Source organism: Triticum aestivum, chromosome 3D (genome assembly GCF_018294505.1).
Source record: "Triticum aestivum cultivar Chinese Spring chromosome 3D, IWGSC CS RefSeq v2.1, whole genome shotgun sequence".
In the NCBI taxonomy this organism is placed as follows: domain Eukaryota; kingdom Viridiplantae; phylum Streptophyta; class Magnoliopsida; order Poales; family Poaceae; genus Triticum; species Triticum aestivum.
Window position 1 is genome coordinate 583,842,436 of NC_057802.1, and position 18,879 is coordinate 583,861,314.

Sequence of the window (18,879 nt, forward strand, 5' to 3'; positions counted from 1 at the left end):
GGCCTCCCCCTGCGTCTAGGGTTGGAAACCCTGGGGGTGGGGGGCGCCCCACCTGACTTGGGGGGGAAGTTTCCCCCCTTGCCCCCCCTGTAGATGGGATCCCAGGGGCCGGCGCCCCCCCAAGGGGGCCTATATAAAGGGGGGAGGGTTGATGTACCCTAGCCCCTGGCGCCTCCCTCTTCCCCCTGCAACACCTCTCCCTCCCGCTTGCGCTTGGCGAAGCCCTGCCGGGATCCCCGCTACTTCCACCACCACGCCGTCGTGCTGCTGGATCTCCATCAACCTCTTCTTCCCCTTGCTGGATCAAGAAGGAGGAGACGTCGCTGCTCCGTACGTGTGTTGAACACGGAGGTGCCGTCCGTTCGGCGCTCGGTCATCGGTGATTTGGATCACGACGAGTACGACTCCATCAACCCCGTTCACTTGAACGCTTCCGCTCGCGATCTACAAGGGTATGTAGATGCACTCCTTTCCCCTCGTTGCTACTAAACTCCAGAGATGGATCTTGGCGATGCGTAGAAAATTTTAAAATTCTGCAACGATCCCGGCTACCTTGTGGCAGGAGCTCATACACAAGAAAGAGACGTGTGTGCACTCCTTTCCCCTCTTGTCCCATGGTAACCAACTGTTGCCCCCATGTAGGTGTTGATCAAGGCTACCTTGTGGCAGGAGCTCATACACAAGAAAGAGACGTGTGTGCCTGTCGCCCCGCCACCAGCATACAAACTCAACAGGGTTCCACTTATCGTCGTAGCACCAACCTATCAATTCGACCAGGTTCCGGTGCCTCAGGCGACTGGCGACCCTGAGTTCGTCCTCGAACACCTGCCTCCCCTGCCCGGATGCCGCCGTTTTGAATCTCTTTATAGCCACCGGTCTGCTTGGGCTTTTGAGTTGTCCCCTATAAACAAAGGCGGAACCTCCTTGCCCGAGCCTGGTTTCCTCAGCGAAATTGTTGGCCGCAAGTGCCAGCCTATGATACTCAATATGTTCAAGGCCCCTGGCGAGAGCTCTGCATCGCTTCTTCCTGATGCATAGCTGCCATCGATGGACGCCAACAAAGATGCACATGATTGCAATAACTCCAATAACTGGTGCAGTTACCTTTACTAGCAGTTTCCACATGTTCTTCCGCGCTGGCGGCGGAACCTTAGAGCTCTTGGGCGTAGGCGCCGGGATCTCGGGGCTCTTCGGCATAGGCGGTGGAATCTCGGAGCTCCCCTGTGCAGGCGCAGGCCGCGGATCCAAGGTGGAGTTAAATGACCGTGACATTTAACTCCACCTTGCCCCTCCCCCTTGCCCCCCCCCCCCCCCCCCCCCCCCCCTGTAGGCTATGGCAGCGAGAGTGTCACCGGCACCAAGGGAGTCATGTCCAATGTCAGCTCCTCCGATCGCAGGGCATCCATGGTGTGGGTGATGGACGGCCGGCTGCTCGGGTCCTGGTGCACGCACAAGAGCCCGACAAGTAGCACACGCTCCATCTGTTGTCGCCCGGTACTGGACTCGCCGCCTATCAGCCTGTCATCTGCGGCCTCAAGGACCGCATTGTTGTAGTACAAACTTCTTACCCACGACGACAATGGAGGCATATCATGGAGGCGCGTTGTTGGGTCCCTTCCAGAGACCATCTCTAGTAGAACAATACCGAAGCTGTAGATGTCTGACTGCCTGTTCCGTTGGCTCGTGTCCACGAACACAGGGTCAATATATCCGTAAGTGCCTTGCACGACATCAGTGGTCTGCGACCCAGTTTCGTGGTGAACAAATCTTGCCAATCCGAAGTCACCTAACTTGGCATTGTATGAAGACCCAAGAAGCACGTTGCTGGACTTGATATCACCGTGTACGATACATTGTTGGCCTTGCTCGCAGTCTACATGGAGGTATTGCAGCGCAGACCCTAGGTCGAGGATGATCTCGTACCTGTTTGTCAAAGCATGTACATCCATTACGTATCTAGAAAATATGAAGTTGCATACAAGGATGTGAATGCTCTCGAGATGCAATTATAATGCGTACCTCTTGGACCATGCTAACCAACTGTTTCCCTTGTGTAGGTGTTGATCAAGGCTGCCTTGTGGCAAAAGCTCATACACAAGGAAGAGACGTGTGTACCTGTCATCCCGCCACCAACATATAAACTCAACCAAGTTCCTTTGGCCGTCATAGCACCAGCCTATCAATTCGACAAGGTTCCGGTACCTCAGCCGACTGGCAATCCTGAGTTCGTCCTCAAACGCTTTCCTCTCCTCACCCGATTCTGCCAGCTTGAATCTCTTTATCGCCACCGGTCTACTTGGACTTGCCAGTTGGCCCCGATAAACAGAGGCAGAGCCTCCTTCCCCGAGCTTGTTTTCCTCTGCAAATTTGTTGGACGCATGCGCCAACTTACGATAACCAATATGTCCAATGCCCCCGGCGAGAGCTCTATAACGCTTCTTTCTCGTGCATAGCTGCCATCGACGGACGCCAACAAAGATGCACACAATTGTTATAACTCCAATAACTGGTCCAGTTATTACCTCCACTAGCAGGATCTTTGGTGTAGGAGGGGGGCTCTTCGGTGCAGGCCGCGGGTCCAAGGTTGAGTCAAATGACCATGACATTATTTGGTGTAGCTCGACAGCCACACCGGTGGCACCCGAGAAGCCGATGGCCACCACACTAGGCAAGAATTGCCTCGGGTCAAGACTGGTGTTGACACGGTATGTTGTGTCGCCGATCTGGAGAACGGCCGCTAGGACTTTCGTGTCGTTACCGTAGCTGATGTGGCAAGTCATTGGGAGGCCAGACGTTAGGTTCCTACGAGGCACGGTCGCGTTGGTGTACGCCCATGAGACAATGGAGTTGACATCAATGCCCATGTGACTGCTGCTGGTGTCAAAGCCATCGTTCAAGTATGTGTCGAACTCAACCGCCACGGCTCGGTCATCGCTGGTTGCGACCGTGCCGGGGGATGTGTTGAAGAGGCCGAGATTCCCGCCGCCCATCTCACGTTTGACATTGGGAATGCTCGCCGATGGATAATGCCCGATGAAGAATGTCAAGCCATCGCCAGTGTTTGCGTTGTTTACCTTGATTTGGAAGGTGAAGGAGGTGGTGAAGCGGGCGAGCTCGCCCGTGACAGTATCCCAGAGCGGCATGGGCGTCACAAGGAACGCTCGGCCTACGCTGTTCTTGACGCTTGTGCCATCGCCGTTTCTTGTGAGTTGGATCATGCGAGACTGGGCGTCGTAGTATGCGTCACCCTGGAAACTGAAATCTTGTGCGTCGTAGTCGGGGTCGGAGAAGTTGGAGTTAAAAGAAATCGCAGTAGCACGAGGCAGATGCAGAGAAGACCATGTCAGGAAGCAGAGGGGGATGAAGATCTGTATTCGGTGGGAAAACCTCATGGCAGCGGCCATTTGCTGCATAATAATTTTGCGGAAAATACTTTAAAAAATGTTAAACAAGCATTTGAAAATTGTTCAATGCGTATAGAGAAAAAAGTTGTTGAGTCCGAGTGACCGAGAACCATTTTTGAACCATGGGAACCTAGGCCCGTTGTAACTAAGAAAACCTTGTTATCCGACCGACCGGCCAAGTGCACGCCACACGCATTTGGGGCCCAGGCATTGCTTTTGTCCCCGCTCCCTTATCTACAACCGGTTAGTTTTTTGTTGCGACCAGGCTGCATTTTTAGCTCGGCAACTACTTTTGTTGGGGTCTTGCATAGGTGATGCTTTTTTGCGGGAACCGGTGATGGATTTGTTAGGTTGATCTCTCTCCCGTTCGAGCCCAACGGGTCGAACGGGCCCTTGACTCGCGCCCTGATCGGGGGCGCCCAACCAAACCATGGTTGGTGGGCCCCTGTGACCCGCGCTATATAAACAGAGGTGGGGGCCGGGGTGCTATTCACGAGGTTAATCGCTGCCACAATCCCCACCTACAATCCCTACCGATCTAGGGTTAGCGCGGTGCTCACGGGAAGCTCCATCGCCTCGCCCACTCTCCGCCATCGCCGTGCGCCCCAGCACCACAATGGCCTCCAGCTCGAGTTCATCTGCTGCTGGACAAGGTAGGTTCACCGGATCTACTAGCCTACTCCGATCTAAAGAACTATCAATGGTATCAGCCAGATCGGGCTAGTTTGATTTCGGTACAAAGAAACAACAACAGAAAAAGAAAAAGAAAAGAGATCCCCCCCCCAAAGAACCCTAACCCTAAAAGAACAATAGGGGCAAAGGGCAAAGAAATCGCGCCGCCGCAAGGCCGCGCCGTTCCTCTCGATCCCCACACGCATCGGCAAGCCGAGGTGCGGGGAAGAAGAACACAGCCTCCCCAAGGGGGCAAAAGGGCACCACCACCGCACCGCTTGACGGCGGCGCGCTCTCCCACGGGAGCTCGCGCACACCGGCAAGGGGGACAGAGGGGGCACCGCTGCTTCACGCCGTGGTTGTCCTCGGTGAACACAGAGAGGAGAAGTGGGTGGTGGAGAAACAGAGAAACAAGGAAGGGGTGGAATAGATGGCAGGAGCCTAGGCTCGCGCGGCGCGGTGGTTTTGATGCCGTTGCCAGCGGCCGGGGCGAAGCTCCTCCACCGGCGCCGTCGCGCGTAGTGGAGCAAAGGAGGGCTCAGCCCTGCCTCTCTCTCTCTCTGTTACAGGAGGGTGCAGGGAGGAACGGAGGGCGTAGGGAAAAGGAGGCCCGCGCGGCGCGGTGGCCGGTCGACGCCATCGCCAGCGCCCTGGGCGCGGCGCGATGCCCACGCGTTCGGGACAGAGCGACAAATCAGAGGAAGGGCTCGCCCCTAGTCCTCTCTGCAACAGAAAAGGGAAGCTGGAGGGAGGAAACGAAAGAGGGAAGAGAAAGAGTGCGCCGCGCCGGGCAGACTCGCCGTCGGCGGCTGGCCGGTGGCCAGTGAAGTGAGCTCTGCCCCGAGCGGGCGAGAGCGGCGCGACAGAGAGGACGGGAGCGAGAGGCTGAGAGGCGAGCGGCGCGCGAGGGGGAGGCAGTTTTGATCCAGCTAAAAGGGCGCTGGACCGTCCGATCAGATCGGACGACCACGAGCGAAACCCTAGCTGTGTCAGGGTCGGGGTCGGGGTGTGGTGTCAGGGTGTCGGGGGTCAGGGGTAAGGGTGGGTGTGGTGTCAGGGTGTCGGTGGTCGGGGTGTCAGGTGTCGGGGTGTCGGTGGTCGGGGTCGGGGTCGGGGTGTGGTGTTAGGGTGTCGGGGTGTCAGGGTCGGGGTGTCGTGCCGGGGTGTCGTGTCGGGGTCGGGGTGTCGGGCTCGGGGTCGGGGTCGGGGTGTGGTGTCAGGGTGTCGGTTGGTCGTGGGTCGGGGTCGGGGTCGGGGTGTGGTGCAGGGTGTCGGGGGTCGGGGGTCGGGGTCGGGTGTCATGCCGAGGTGTCGGGGTGTCGATCGGGTGTCGGGGGTCGGGTCGGGGTCTCTTTTTTCCTTTTCTTCTTCTCTTCTTCTTCTCCTCCTCTCCTCTTTCTTCTTCTTCTTCTTCTTCTTCTCCTTCTTTTTCCTCTTCTTCTTCTTTTCTTCTTTCTTCTTCTCCCTCCTCCTGTTCCTCCCTCCTCCTTCTACTTCTTCTTCTAAACTAAAACTAAAAGTAATCTAAAATAAACTAAACTAAAATAAACTAAAACTAAAACTAATCTAAAATAAACTAAAACTAAAACTAATCTAAAATAAACTAAAACTATAACTATAACTATAACTATAACTAAAACAGAAACTAAACTAAAAGAAACAAAAAGAAACTAATTAAACAAAAAAGGGAGGAGCTCACCTGGTGGAGGGGGAGGCCGGGCGGCTGCGGCGGCCGCTGGAGGAGGCGGCGACCCGGTGGAGGGGGAGGCCGGACGGCCGCGGCGGGACGGGGCGGGGACGGCAACGGGGCGGGGATGGCCGCGGCGCGGCTGCCCGACGTGGAAGAGGCGGCGGGGCCGCGGTGGAGGTCGGGGAGGGGTGCGGGGCGGCGGGGCGGCCGGCTACGCCGGACTAGGTCGGCGGCGGCGGCGCGGGCCGGTGTGGGTGGGGGATGGCGACGGAGGAGAGGGGGCGGGGGGGCGGGGCGACGTGGAAGGCGCGGCGGGGGTGCGGTGGAGGTCGGGGGGGCACAGGGAAGGGGTGCGGGGTGGTGGGGCGGCCGGCTACGGCAGACGGGGTCGGCGGCGGCGGCGCGGGTGTGGGTAGGGAGGAATGAGAGAGTGGAGAGAAGAGAGGGGGGCGGGACGGCCGTTAACGTAACCGCTTCTTTGCCGCCCGCCAACGGTCGGCAAAGATTCTTTGCCGTCCGCTTGCGGACGGCAAAGAGGTGGGGCCGATGGGCTTGAGTTGGTTAAACAATAACTGGACCCACCCACCTCTTTGCCGTATGCTAGCGGACGGCAAAGATTCTTTGCCGTCAGCCAGCGGACGGCAAAGAACTGGCTGATGGCAAAGACTTTGTTTGCCATCAGCCACATCTTTGTCGTCCGTTTTCTTATGGCTGACGGCAAAGACCTTCTTTACCGTCAGCAAGCGGACGGCAAAAGGTGGGCAGACGGCAAATAAGCTAATTCCAGTAATGTATAGACGTGAAGATTTATTTAATAGGCGGTCCTAGAGCTTTAATGTCGCTAAACTGAGAGGTAGCTTCTATCAATGCAATACCTGTGCTTCCTTGCTTCCCTTGGATAGTAAAATAGCACTACTTTCCAATTTAGTCTAAGGGCTTCATATATTTATGTAAATTTCCATCATTATATTGTAAAAAAATATTGAGAATCCTATCATTAAATTGTAAACATAGAGGGAGCGCTGCAACGAGCACTGTCATGGTCTAGTAAAGTTAAATGGCAAAGACTATTCCTTATGTATAATCATGAAACCCCTCTAATGAAAATCTATCAAAAAATTAATAAATGCGAAAAAATATTTAATTTCCATAGAAAATAACAAGCTTGTACTGATGCGCGGGTTGATGATTAGTTGTATTAGAAATAATATGCGATAAAGGATCCCCTTGACATAGCCCTTTCCTAGATTGAAAAATTGTTCGGCATCATCATTTACTTCAATGGAAACACTACCTTTCTAAAGAAATTATCAAGCCAAGCCCTCTCCAAATCAAAGAGAAACCCTTCATCTACCATGCTTGTTGTAGAACTGACCAACACACCCTGTCGTTGGCTTTCTAAAATTTGAACTTGAAAATAAATCCATCCAAATTCTTATTACATAATTTGGGTGGTTTCATGCGGAAAAAAAACCCTCCATAATACACTAGCCTCGCAAAAAGGCCGTTTGTGTTGGCTATATGATATTTAAGAGCCGGGTCAATAAACCAGTTAGAACTCCATATAGAGTACATACAAAGCAGAATTTAGGAATAGACTTGAATCAGTTGTTCGTGCCACAGAATCATCTAAATGCATGGCATTCCACTAATAGAATAAAATAATTACAATAGAATAAATGATGAAACAGGTTGATATATAGAACATAAGGTTTATATATCAATCATTTGATATTTTTTTTGTGAAGATCCGCCAAAAACAATACGAGGTGCTCCTTCTTTGATGTCTAACTATTAGCGGATTCATTTATGAATAATGATTTTAATTCTAGGTGTAACTAAGTTTTTTTTTCAATTTTACAGAAATACTATGTTGATTGATTAATGAAACTATACTATATGGTTTACCCTAAAAAAACTATACTATATGGTTTGATATGGGGGCTGGTGGATAGAGAGGAGGCTCAATTTATGTATACAAGCAATGTATGTTTATGCTTAAAGTTAAGTTGGTCAACTAAACTAGGACACGGATTTGTGGAACATGGCTCCACGGGAACCCTTTATGAATAGTAAATTAATATAAAAAACTGAACTTTTTAGAACATACATTGTCGACTGGTATAATCGCGTATGAAGTTTTACAAAGAAAAGACATCAACACAATTTCAGACAAAATCAAAGCAAAGCACTATTTGACTAAGATTCCCAGGTGGCATACTTTCATTGAAACATACATAGTCGACCGGTCTACTCACGTATGAAGTTTCTGCACTACCACATAACCCGGGTGACATTCCTTCACGAAACTTCGTACGTGAGTAGAATGTTCGACAAGTTTGATACCCCAAAATTTCATATTCTTTTGGTTTTTTAGTATTTTTTTGAATTTACTATCCACATGAGAGCACGTGAAAATATGTTCACCTTTTTATTTTTGTTACTAGATATTGTGATTTATAGTTTCATACAAGCATACAGTATGGGAAAAAATGGTTAAAATATTTATAAAAACCATATAAAGCATAAGAAACGCATTTGTACTAGCATCAAGGAAATGTAGCCATTTTTCAATTGTGCAGGTCATCAGTTGATGCATACATCCGGCTTTGTAGCACATGATTCTTATTCCCAATATATCCCGACTCAATATGTATCCATTGAATATATTTATGGTATCAACAAAAAAAGAATACGTGTATCTGGTATTACTTTGTTGATTTTTGGACTAAATCCTGAACTACAAAGGCTATGGCAGCAAGAGTGTCACAGGCGCTAGGGGAGCAATGTCCAATGTCAGCTCCTCCGATCGCAGGGCTTCCATGGTGTGGGTGATGGACGGTCGTATGCTCAGGTCCCGGTGCACGCACAAGAGCCCAATGAGTAACGTGTGCTCCATCTGTTGACGCGTGACATTGGACTCGCCGCTTATCAACCTCTCATCTGCGGCGTCTAGGATGTCATTCCTATGGTACAAACTCCTTATCCATGATGACAATGGAGGCCTATCATGGAGACACATTGTTGGATCCCTTCCGGAGACCATCTCTAGTAGGACAATGCCAAAACTATATATGTCTGACTGCCTGTTCCGTTGGCAGGTGTCGAGGAACACAGGGTCTATATATCCATAAGTGCCCTGCAGAACATCTGTGGTTTGTGACCCAGTTTCATGGTGAACAAACCTTGCCAATCCGAAGTCACCCAACTTCGCACCGTATGAAGACCCAAGGAGCACGTTGCTGGACTTGATATCGCCGTGTACGATACATTGTTGGCCTTGCTCACAATCTACGTGGAGGTATTGCAGTGCAGATCCTAGGTCGAGGATGATCTCATACCTGCTTGTAAAAGCATGTAACCATTCATTATGTACCGAGATAAAATGAAGTTGCATGCAATGATGTGAATGCTCTCGAGATGGAATTATAATGCGTACCTCTTGGACCATGGTAACCAACTTTTGCCCCTGTGTAGGTGTTGATCGAGGCTACCTTGTGGCAAAAGCTCATACACAAGAAAGAGACGTGTGTACCTGTCGTCCCACCACCAGCATACGAACTCAATCGGGTTCCTCTTGCGATCGTAGCACCAGCCTATCAATTCGACTAGGTGCTTGTGCCTCAGGCCACTGGCAATCCTGAGTTCGTCCTCGAACGCCTTCCTCCCTTCGCCCGATGCTACTGGCCTGAATCTCTTTATGGCCACATGTCTACTTGTCAGTTGGCCCTGATAAACAGAGGCGGAACCTCCTTGCCCGAGCTTGTTCTCCTGTGAGAATTTGTTGGTTGCACGCGCTAGCTTATGATAATCAAAATGTTCAAGGCCTCTGGCAAGAGCTCTGTAATGCTTCTTTCTCGTGCATAGCTGCCGTCGTCGGACGCCAACAAAGATGCACACAATCGCCAAAAAAACGATAACTGGTCCGGTTGCCTCTACTAGTAGTTTCCACGGAATCTTGGGGTTCCTCCGTGGAGGCGACGGATCCAAGGTGGAGTTGAATGACCAGGACATTATTTGGTGTTGCTCGACGGCCACGCCAGTAGCACCCGAGAAGCCAATGGCCACCACACTAGGCAGCATCTGCCTCAGGTCAACACTTGTGTTGACACGGTAGGTCACGTCGACGATCTGGAGAACAGCAGCAAGGATTTTTGTGTCATTGCTGTAGCTGATGTGGCAAGTCATTGGGAGGTTCGATGTGAGGTTCTTTCCAGGCACGGCCACGTTGGTGTACGCCCGGGAGATGATGGAGTTGACGTCGATGCCCATGTGGCTGTCGCTGTTGTCGGACTCAACGTTGAAGAACGTGTCGAACTCAACCGCCACGACTCGGTTGTCGCCGGTCGCCACCGTGCCGACGCTTTTGTTGAAGAGGCCGAGGTTCCGGCCATTGTCGAGGGGATCGGGAATGCTCGTCGGAGGGTAATGGCCAAGGAAGAAAGTCATGCCATCGCCACTGAGTTCACTGTTTACCTTGATTTCGAAGGTGAAGGAGGTGGTGAACCGGGCCAGCTCTCCGGTGATGGCATCCCACAGCGGCACGGGCTGCGCGTACAACGCCCGGCCTACGCTGTTCTGGATGTTTGGACTCCCGCCGGCTTTCGTCAGCTCGATCGTCTGAGACTGGGAGTCGTAGTATGCGTCGCCTTGGAAGCTGAAGTTTTGGGCGTCGTAGCCACCGGGCTGGGAAAAGTTGAAGCTAAAGGAAAGCGAGGTTGCATGTGGCAAGTGCAGAGAACATATCGGGTAGTAGAGGAGCATGAAGATCTGTATTCCGTGGGGAAAGCTCACAGCAGCCATTTGCTACGTTGTGTTTGGAAGCTCGTGAACAAACACGCATGATATAGAACTTCCGACCTCGAAATCTTCAAACGTTGCACGCACATGCTGAGTACGGGTCGCAATGGCCTCTGGTAATGTCCGTTAAACAGAAGGTACAAGCCAAACGACAACGCCGCAACAACTTTCTGCGCTATCTCCTAGGTCAGAAAGAAGGCACTATGTGCTGTCTGACCAAGCCTGGAGCATATGTTATTCCGACGACCAAGTATCCGTCAGTTCGCTAGCTAGCAAGCACGTTTGTGGTGTTTGTTTCTTTTTTTCAGTTCAAAAGAGGTTTTTACCCTACTTTGTTATAAATAAAGCACTGGGCCAAACGATACATGGAGTTGATGAAGTCCTCGGAAGCTGGACGTGTTTGTTTGTTTGTTAGAGATTTTTTCTTTTCGAAAAACTTTCAATCTATTCATCTTCAATCATGAAAGTACAACGAACACCAGAAATTATAAAAATTGTGTCTAAATCCGTAGTCCATCTAGCGACGACTACAAGCACTGAAGGAAGCAGAAGGCGCCGCCATCATCACCCCTCCCTCGCCGGAGCCGGGCACAACATGTTGTAGTAGACAGTCGGGAAGTCATCATGTTAAGGCCCAATAGGACCAACGCATCAGAACAGCAAGCGCCATCGATGAAGAGAAGCGTAGATCGAAAGAATCCAACATGAAGACACACGAACAAAGACGAATAAAGACCGGATCCGGGTAGATATACCAAAGACAACCACTGACCGAATCTCACGAGATCCGCCGGAGACACACCTCAGCACGCCCTCCGACGATGCTAGACGCATCACCGGAACGGGGGCTAGCCGGGGAGAAACTTATTCCATCACTAGGTAGCCGCCGTCGTCTCACCTTCCTAAGCAGGACACAAATCCTAAGAAAACTTGAAGCACCTAAAAACGGAGTCCTCCCGCAGGCAAGGACCAAGATTCACCTCGCACTCATAACCCTAAGGCCACAGGAAACATGGCAGGTCGACGGCGCCGCCGATGGGAGGCAGAAACTCTATCCGTCTTTCCTTGAAAGGAGAGACGAAGGAAGGTAAGAACTTCATTTACATATCGAACTACACCGCCACGACTCGGATCATCACTGGTCGTGTACATGTTAAGAGGCTGAGGTTCCGGAAGTCCTCGAGGGGGTTGGGAATTCTCGTCGGAGGATAATGCCCGAGGAAGAAAGTGAAACTGTCGCCACTGATTGCACTGTTTGCCTTGATTCCAAGGTGCAAGGAGGTGGTGAATCGAGTGAGCTTGCCGGTGCCCGGTGGCAACGTCCCACAGAGGCACTAGGCTGCACGTGCAACGATCAGCCTATCTGTTCTGGAGGTTCGGTCCCTAATGAACCTGCAGCATACTATTAGTTGTTACAAATGCTTGCCCCTAAATTGGAAGCAAGCCGGTGCCAGAGTGGTGGCCTTTGTTTTTTATTTTTTGAAAAGAAAATCAGGCTTTCGGCCTCTACATCGGTTGACGCACACATCCAGATTTCTATTACATGATTCCTATTCTCGTTACATCTCGACTCAATCTGTGACCGTGATTTTCCAGACTAGAAGCCTGAACTAGAAAGGCTATGGCGGCGAGAGCGTCAATGCATCATGGGCGCAAGGGGAGTGATGTCCAATTTCAGCTCATCCGATCGCAGGGCATCCATGGCGTGGGTAATGGACGGACGGCTGCTCAGGTCTTGGTGCACGCACAAGAGCCCAACAAGTAGCACCCGCTCCATCTGTTGTCTCCCAGCAGTGGACTCATCGCCTATCAGCCTGCTATCTGCGGCCTCCAAGATAGCATTCCCATGGTACAAACTCCTTGCCCATGACGACAGTGGGGGCTTATCAGGGAGACGCACCGTTGGGTCCCTTCCAGAAACCATCTCTAGTAGGACAATGCCGAAACTGTAGATGTCTGACTGCATATTCCGCTGGCTTGTGTCGATGAACACAGGGTCTATGTACCCATAAGTGCCCTGTAAGACATCTGTCGTCTGTGATCCGGTTTCATGGTCAACAAATCTTGCTAATCCGAAGTCGCCTGACTTGGCACCGTATGAAGTGTCAAGCAGTACGTTGCTCGACTTGATATCACCATGTACGATACACTGCTGTTGTTGCTCGCAATCTACATGGAGGTATTGCAGTGCAGAACCTAGGTCGAGGATGATCTCGTACCTGGTTGTCAAAGCATGTTACCATTATTACATCAAAAAGAAATTAAGTTTCATTGATGTAAATGCTCTGGAGATGGAACTACATACCTCTTGTCCCATGGTAACCAATTGTTGCCCCCATGTAGGTGTTGATCAAGGCTACCTTGTGGCAAGAGCTCATACACAAGAAAGAGACGTGTGTGCCTGTCGTTCCGCCACCAGCATAAAAACTCAATTGGGTTCCTCTTGTCGTCGTAGCACCAACCTATCAATTCGACCAGGTTCCGGTGTCTCAGGCGACTGGCGATCCTGAGTTCGTCCTCGAACGCCTGCCTCCCCTGCCCGGAGGCCGCCGGTTTGAATCTCTTTATTGCCACCGGTCTACTTGGGCTTGTCAGTTGGCCCCTATAAACAAAGGCGGAACCTCCTTGCCCGAGCCTGGTTTCCTTGGCGAAATTGTTGGTCGCACGCGCCAGCTTATGATAATCGATATGTCCAAGGCCCCTGGCGAGTGCTCTGCATTGCTTCTTCCTCATGCATAGCTGCCATCGGTGGACGCCAACAAAGATGCACACGATTGCGATAACTGCAATAACTGGTCCAGTTACCTCTACTAGCAGCTTCCACAGGTGAACCTTGGAGCTCTTGGGAGTAGGCACCGGGATCTCGGACGGTGCAGGCGCTGGCGCAGGCCGCAGATCCAAGGTGGAGTTAAATGACCAGGACATTATTTGGTGTAACTCGACGGCATCCCCAGTGGCACCCGAGAAGCCGATGGCCACCACACTGGGCAAGACCTGCCTCAGGTCAACACTCGTGCTGACACTGTAGGTCACGTCGCCGATCTGGAGAACGGCCGCTAGTCTTTTTGTGTCGTTGCCGTAGCTAATCTGGCAACTCATCAGAAAGCCAGACGTTAGGTTCTTGCCAGGCACAGTCGCGTTGGTGTACACCTGCGAGACAATGGAATTGACATCGATGCCCATGTGGCTGCCACTGGGGTCGAAATTATCGTTGAAGAAGGTGTCAAACTCAACCGCCACGGCTCGGTCGTCGCCGGTCGCCACCGTGCCAGCGATTTTGTTGAAGAGGCCGAGGTTCCCTCCGCCCATATCGCGTATGACATTGGGAATGCTCGACGAAGGATAACGCCCGAGGAAGAATGTCAAGCCATCGCCAGTGGTTGCATTGCTTACCTTGATTTGGAAGGTGAAGGAGGTGGTGAAGCGGGCGAGCTCGCCGGTGACGGTATCCCAGAGCGGCATGGGCGTCGTAAGGAACGCTCGGCCTACGCTGTTATTGACGCTTGTGCCATCGCCGTTTCTTGTGAGTTGGATCATGCGAGACTGGGCGTCGTAGTATGCGTCACCCTGGAAACTGAGGTCTTGGGCGTCGTAGTCGGGATCGGCGAAGTTGGAGATAAAAGAAAGCGCGGTAGCACGATGCAGATGCAGAGAAGACCATGTCGAGTAGCAGAGGAGGATGAAGATCTGTATTCGGTGGGAGAAGCTCACAGCGGCAGCCATTTGCTGCGGCGTGTGTTTGGAAGTGGGTCAACAGAACACACATCATATAGAACTTCTGACATCGAAATCTTCAATAAATATTTAGCGATGCAGACGAACAGCGAGCTTTCAAATCTTCTGACCTGGACGTCACATTGGGCGCACATCCTGTGTACAGGTCACAATGGCCTCTGGTAATGTCCGTTAAACAGAAAGGTATAGGCCAAACGACAACACGGGAACTCCTAGGTGAGAAAAGGTACCAAGTGCTGTCTGACCAAGTCTGAAGCATATGTTTTTCTGACGATCAAGTATCGTCAGCATGCTAGCTAGCACCTTTGTGGTGTTTATTTTCTTTTTCAATTCGAAACAGGCTTTCAGGTTCGCTTTATAAACCCGTTTGCCAGAGTACTTTGGCGGACGGTTCACATTATTTTTAATATTACTCCACCGAATTCTGTCACTACGTTATTTGGGACATGGCTCACTGGGATTGAGCCTGAATTAGCGAGACATATTCGTGTTGGAGTTTGCACTTTGTTGTGGACTATCTGGACTTGCAGAAATGATTTGGTTTTTAACAGAACATCACGTATTCACTTTTTGCAGGTTATTTTCCGAGCCACGGCCGTGATCCGTTCATGGTCGCTACTCACTCCGATGGAGGCCAGTGAGCATTTGGTTACTGGATCTATCCGCTGGGAGATGGTAGCTCGGGATATCTTCAACCGGTTTGGATGGCGGTCATGTAATAGGATAGGCAATTAGTTTACCTGTCTATCTTTAGCCAGCCGGTTGTGGCGTTTTATCTTGGCTAGTCTGTGTGTCCAGCCTCTTTAGCTCTGTGTGAGCTATCTTTTTATTACTTTTCAGTCGGAGACTTTGGAACCTTGTTGGAACCTTTTATTTCGTTAATAAGATGGCCGTATGCATCACTCTGATGCAGAGGCAGGGGAGATCCCCCTTTTCGAAAAAAAAACATGTTTGTTTCGCACACGGCTAAAGACTATACATAGAGTTGAAGAAGTCTTCAGAAGTTGTATGTGTTCGTTTTTTTTGTTTGGGCTTTTGCTCGTGTCGACCTCAATAATCATGTACGTCAAACTCAACCACCACGGGTCGGTCATAGGACGTGCTCGATTTGGCGAAATCACTAGTTGAGGAGTATTTGTGGCAAGTGGCGCGTTGCATGTGCGTCACTTGTCGCAACCTGAGAGTTTTCTTTTTTTTCGTAGATCCGTTTATTCAAAATATTTTGTTTTCTTAAACAGTGCCTCTCAAGAAATCAGAACCGTGCCTCTCGCGGAAGCAAAATCGTGACTCCCGCGGAAGAAAAAAAAAGAGAAAACGCGTTTTTTTTCGTTTTCGAGGAGGCACGGCCGTGACTCTTGCGAAAGCACAACTGTGCCTCTGACGGAAGCAAAACCGTGACTCTCGCGAAAGGAAAAAAACAGAAAACGTGTTTTTTTCGTTTCCGAGAGGCACGGCCGTGACTCTCACAAAAGCACAACGTGCCTCTCGCGGTAGCAAAACCGTGACTCTCGCGAAAGAAAAAAAACAGTAAACGCGTTTTTTTTCGTTTCCGAGAGGCACGGCCGTGACTTTTGCGAAAGTACAACCGTGCCTTTTGCGGAAGCAAAACCGTGACTCCCGTAAAAGAAAAAAATAGAAAATGCATTTTTTTTTCGTTTCCGAGAGGCACGGCCATGACTCTCGCGAAAGCAAAACCATGCCTCTCGGGAAAGCAAAACCGCGACTCTCGCGGAAGAAAAAAAAGAAAACACATTTTTTCGCGCAATTTTTTTCGAATTTTTTTTATCCAAAAGCTAAGGAAGACCGGTGGAAAACCGAAACGTCAAAAAAAAACCCAAAAAAAACATTTAAAAATCCAAAAACGCGTGCGTAAAAATTTAACAAAATCCGGAGGGAGCGCCCAGAGCGCTACACGTGGCGAATGGCTAAGAGCGCGCCAAGTGGCGCTGATCATTGTGAGGCTCCTGAAGAAGCGCTCGTCAACTAATTGCTCCCTCGATTTGGACATGCTATTTACATCCTGGCATAGTATTACGAAGGCACAACCCAACCCAACCCACACGGCCATCAGTGACAGCGCTGGAGGTTAAGGCAGAGATTTTTTTTTTTTAACCTTGAGTGGTCTCTACCAGACTCTCATAAGTTATATTAGCAGAACCGAGACAACCGAACTATACCTAATAATAAAGGACGGAAGCTTTCATAGTTCTTCATAACCATAAGTCATCCCTTTATATCCATTTATTTGTGTTAACCATAAAGATGAACGGTTGAGATTCAAAAGGCCGCTCTATAGAAAAAAAAATCCATAAGTTTTCTAATAAGATCGTCCAGCCCACCCATGAATACGTACTCTCATCAAATCTCTCTAACGCGCATCTGTTTTTTTCTTGGTAATGCCTTTCACCGATTCTTCTTTCCTTCCGAATTCATACATAACAAGCCCATGTTCGTTTCCATCCTGTGTCGTATACAACTGGGAAACCATCTTGCTACCTAACGCCGCCAACAAGGTTTATAGAGATCCTGGACGTGAGTCAGGAGGTAGGTTTAGAGCAGGAGGCACGCCGTGTTCACGGTGAGGTCGGAGGCTCGGAGCAGACCATTTGTGACCACGGCCGCAGCAAGGGCTATCATATGCTTCGTCAACCAGCGGGAGCTGGAAGCGGCCAGTCCACCAGGACGAGAACGGCTTCACCGAGGTGACTGGACCGCTCGTAATGGCGGGGTAGGCGACAGCCGTCGAAGCCCTCATGGTCAATATTGGCGGTTTCTCGAGGGCCTGGGTGCCGTTCCGCACCGAGAGTACACGCACACAACCCACTTCAGCCTAGCGGCACGAACTGATACTTCAAGGTGTACCCCAACGAGCATCACGAGTCTGCGCGACGCCAACAAGGACTGCGGAGCTGTCTTCCTCAGCTGTGGGAAATCCGACAAGCCAGCGACTTTAGACTAATAGACATTAGCTTTGAGCACGGCATGACGAGTTGACGACTATGTGGCGGAGGCTGGCAACCCCGTGTGAAAGCTTCCAGCCGCTCCAGCGACCTCGCGTCAGCCGAGCAGATGGCCAGCGATGACCGCCTGATCCTCTGGTGCCGCCTCCACGTGATCAAGGTCTTGACGCCGAGCCTGATGCTCCCAGCCACGGCCAGGTGAAAACCCCTCGAGAGATGTGTGGTCTCGAGTAAGCAAGGTCGCCGGGGATATGCATGCACGAGATGGAGGGCCAGGTCGCTGGGGATATGCATGCACGCGATGGAGGGCCAGGTCGCCGGAGAAGGAGGTCGGCTGGAAGGTGCTGATCCAGCCGACGAGGTGAAGGAGGGGCGCGTTGGTAGTAAGACAAAGTGGAAGAGGTTGGAGCGGGCGGAGGTGGACAAACGGGAGAGCAGAGGGAGGCTGAGTGCGTGGCTGTGGTAGCGACGATGACGGAGGTCTGGGGCTGGCCTTTGAGGCGGCCATCTCGGCTGGTGCTGCAATCTCCTCTTCTTCTTTCAGGCAAAGGTACCGCTGCTGCTTCGAATTTGAATGAACAGAGAAAAAAAGCAAAAGCGAACGGTCATAACGTAGGAAAGTAGTGCATCGCTTTTTCAAACACCAAAACAGCTTTGAAGCTAGCTAGATTGTACTCCACACTGAACATACACACGAGCCACCGGGCAGAAGGCTGACCCACCTTGCTAACACACTCTTGATCCTCTCCTCCATCCCTACGATCTTTGACGTCCCTATCTACCGCCATTGCAGCTGGACCCCTCCACCAACTGCAAAACAAATTCTGTTCGGGCAATCGCCCATGGGTTGTCCGACACAGACATATTTGCCGCTTCTGCAAGCGGATGGCACGTTCCCGTGCTCGATATTGCCTCACCGTCACCAAGGACGGGAAGGAGGAGCAGATCGTGAACTACGCACGCTCCCTCTGGTATGCTCAGCAACAACAAGTCCAAGGCTATCTAACGGGCTCTCTCTCTCTCTCTCTAGAAATTCTTGCACGGGTTGTTACTCTCGAGACGACGGCGCAGGTATGGGCAGCCATCCACGCCACTTTTGCTGCGCAAAGCCAAGCTCAGGCCATCAATACGAGGATCGAGCTCACCAATCTGAAGAAAGGCAACCTCAGCATGGCTGATTATCTAGCCAAGATTAAGATTCTTGCTGACGAAGTTGCCTGCACCGGCGCAGCACTCCAGGATCACGAGATCGTCTCCCACGTCCTCGCCGGCCTCGACCTCGACTACAACCCGGTCGTGTCGGTGCTTGCTACATGAGTTGAGCCCGTCACCGTCCAGGAGCTTTTCAGCCAACTGCTCAGCTTCGACGCCCGCCTAACTCTCCTGCACGGTATGAACTTCCGGCAATCCTCTGTCAATACAGTGTCTCGCGGTCGTGGTGCGAACCGTGGGCGTGGCAATCAAGGGCGGAGCCGCAGCAGCGGGCGTGGACGCGGGAACAACTCTGGAGGGGGCGGCTACAACAGCAACAACAACACCTCTGCTGGTTCAGATGGGGGCGGCTTCGGTCCAGGTGGGGGTGGCTACAACGCCTCTGTTGGTTCCTCCTCTTCCAACA

At 51.3% G+C, this 18,879-nt stretch overlaps 3 protein-coding genes across 3 annotated transcripts; all 3 read right to left on the reverse strand.

Moving 5' to 3' along the window:
- Positions 1–1,331: 1,331 nt before the first annotated feature.
- Positions 1,332–3,404, reverse strand: LOC123080696 (L-type lectin-domain containing receptor kinase IX.1-like). Its single transcript, XM_044503630.1, has 2 exons — positions 2,020–3,404; positions 1,332–1,923 (listed from the first exon to the last, which is right to left on the reverse strand). Exons 1-2 carry the CDS (start codon positions 3,402–3,404, stop codon positions 1,332–1,334), a joined length of 1,977 nt encoding a protein of 658 aa, XP_044359565.1.
- A 5,111-nt stretch (positions 3,405–8,515) lies between these two features.
- LOC123076582 (L-type lectin-domain containing receptor kinase IX.1-like) lies at positions 8,516–10,569 on the reverse strand. The gene is made up of 2 exons (XM_044498753.1): positions 9,206–10,569; positions 8,516–9,107 (listed from the first exon to the last, which is right to left on the reverse strand). The coding sequence occupies exons 1-2, from the start codon at positions 10,567–10,569 to the stop codon at positions 8,516–8,518; spliced, it is 1,956 nt and encodes a 651-aa protein (XP_044354688.1).
- Positions 10,570–12,202: 1,633 nt separating this feature from the next.
- LOC123076583 (L-type lectin-domain containing receptor kinase IX.1-like) lies at positions 12,203–14,289 on the reverse strand. The gene is made up of 2 exons (XM_044498754.1): positions 12,872–14,289; positions 12,203–12,785 (listed from the first exon to the last, which is right to left on the reverse strand). The coding sequence occupies exons 1-2, from the start codon at positions 14,287–14,289 to the stop codon at positions 12,203–12,205; spliced, it is 2,001 nt and encodes a 666-aa protein (XP_044354689.1).
- Between the last annotated feature and the right edge of the window lie 4,590 nt (positions 14,290–18,879).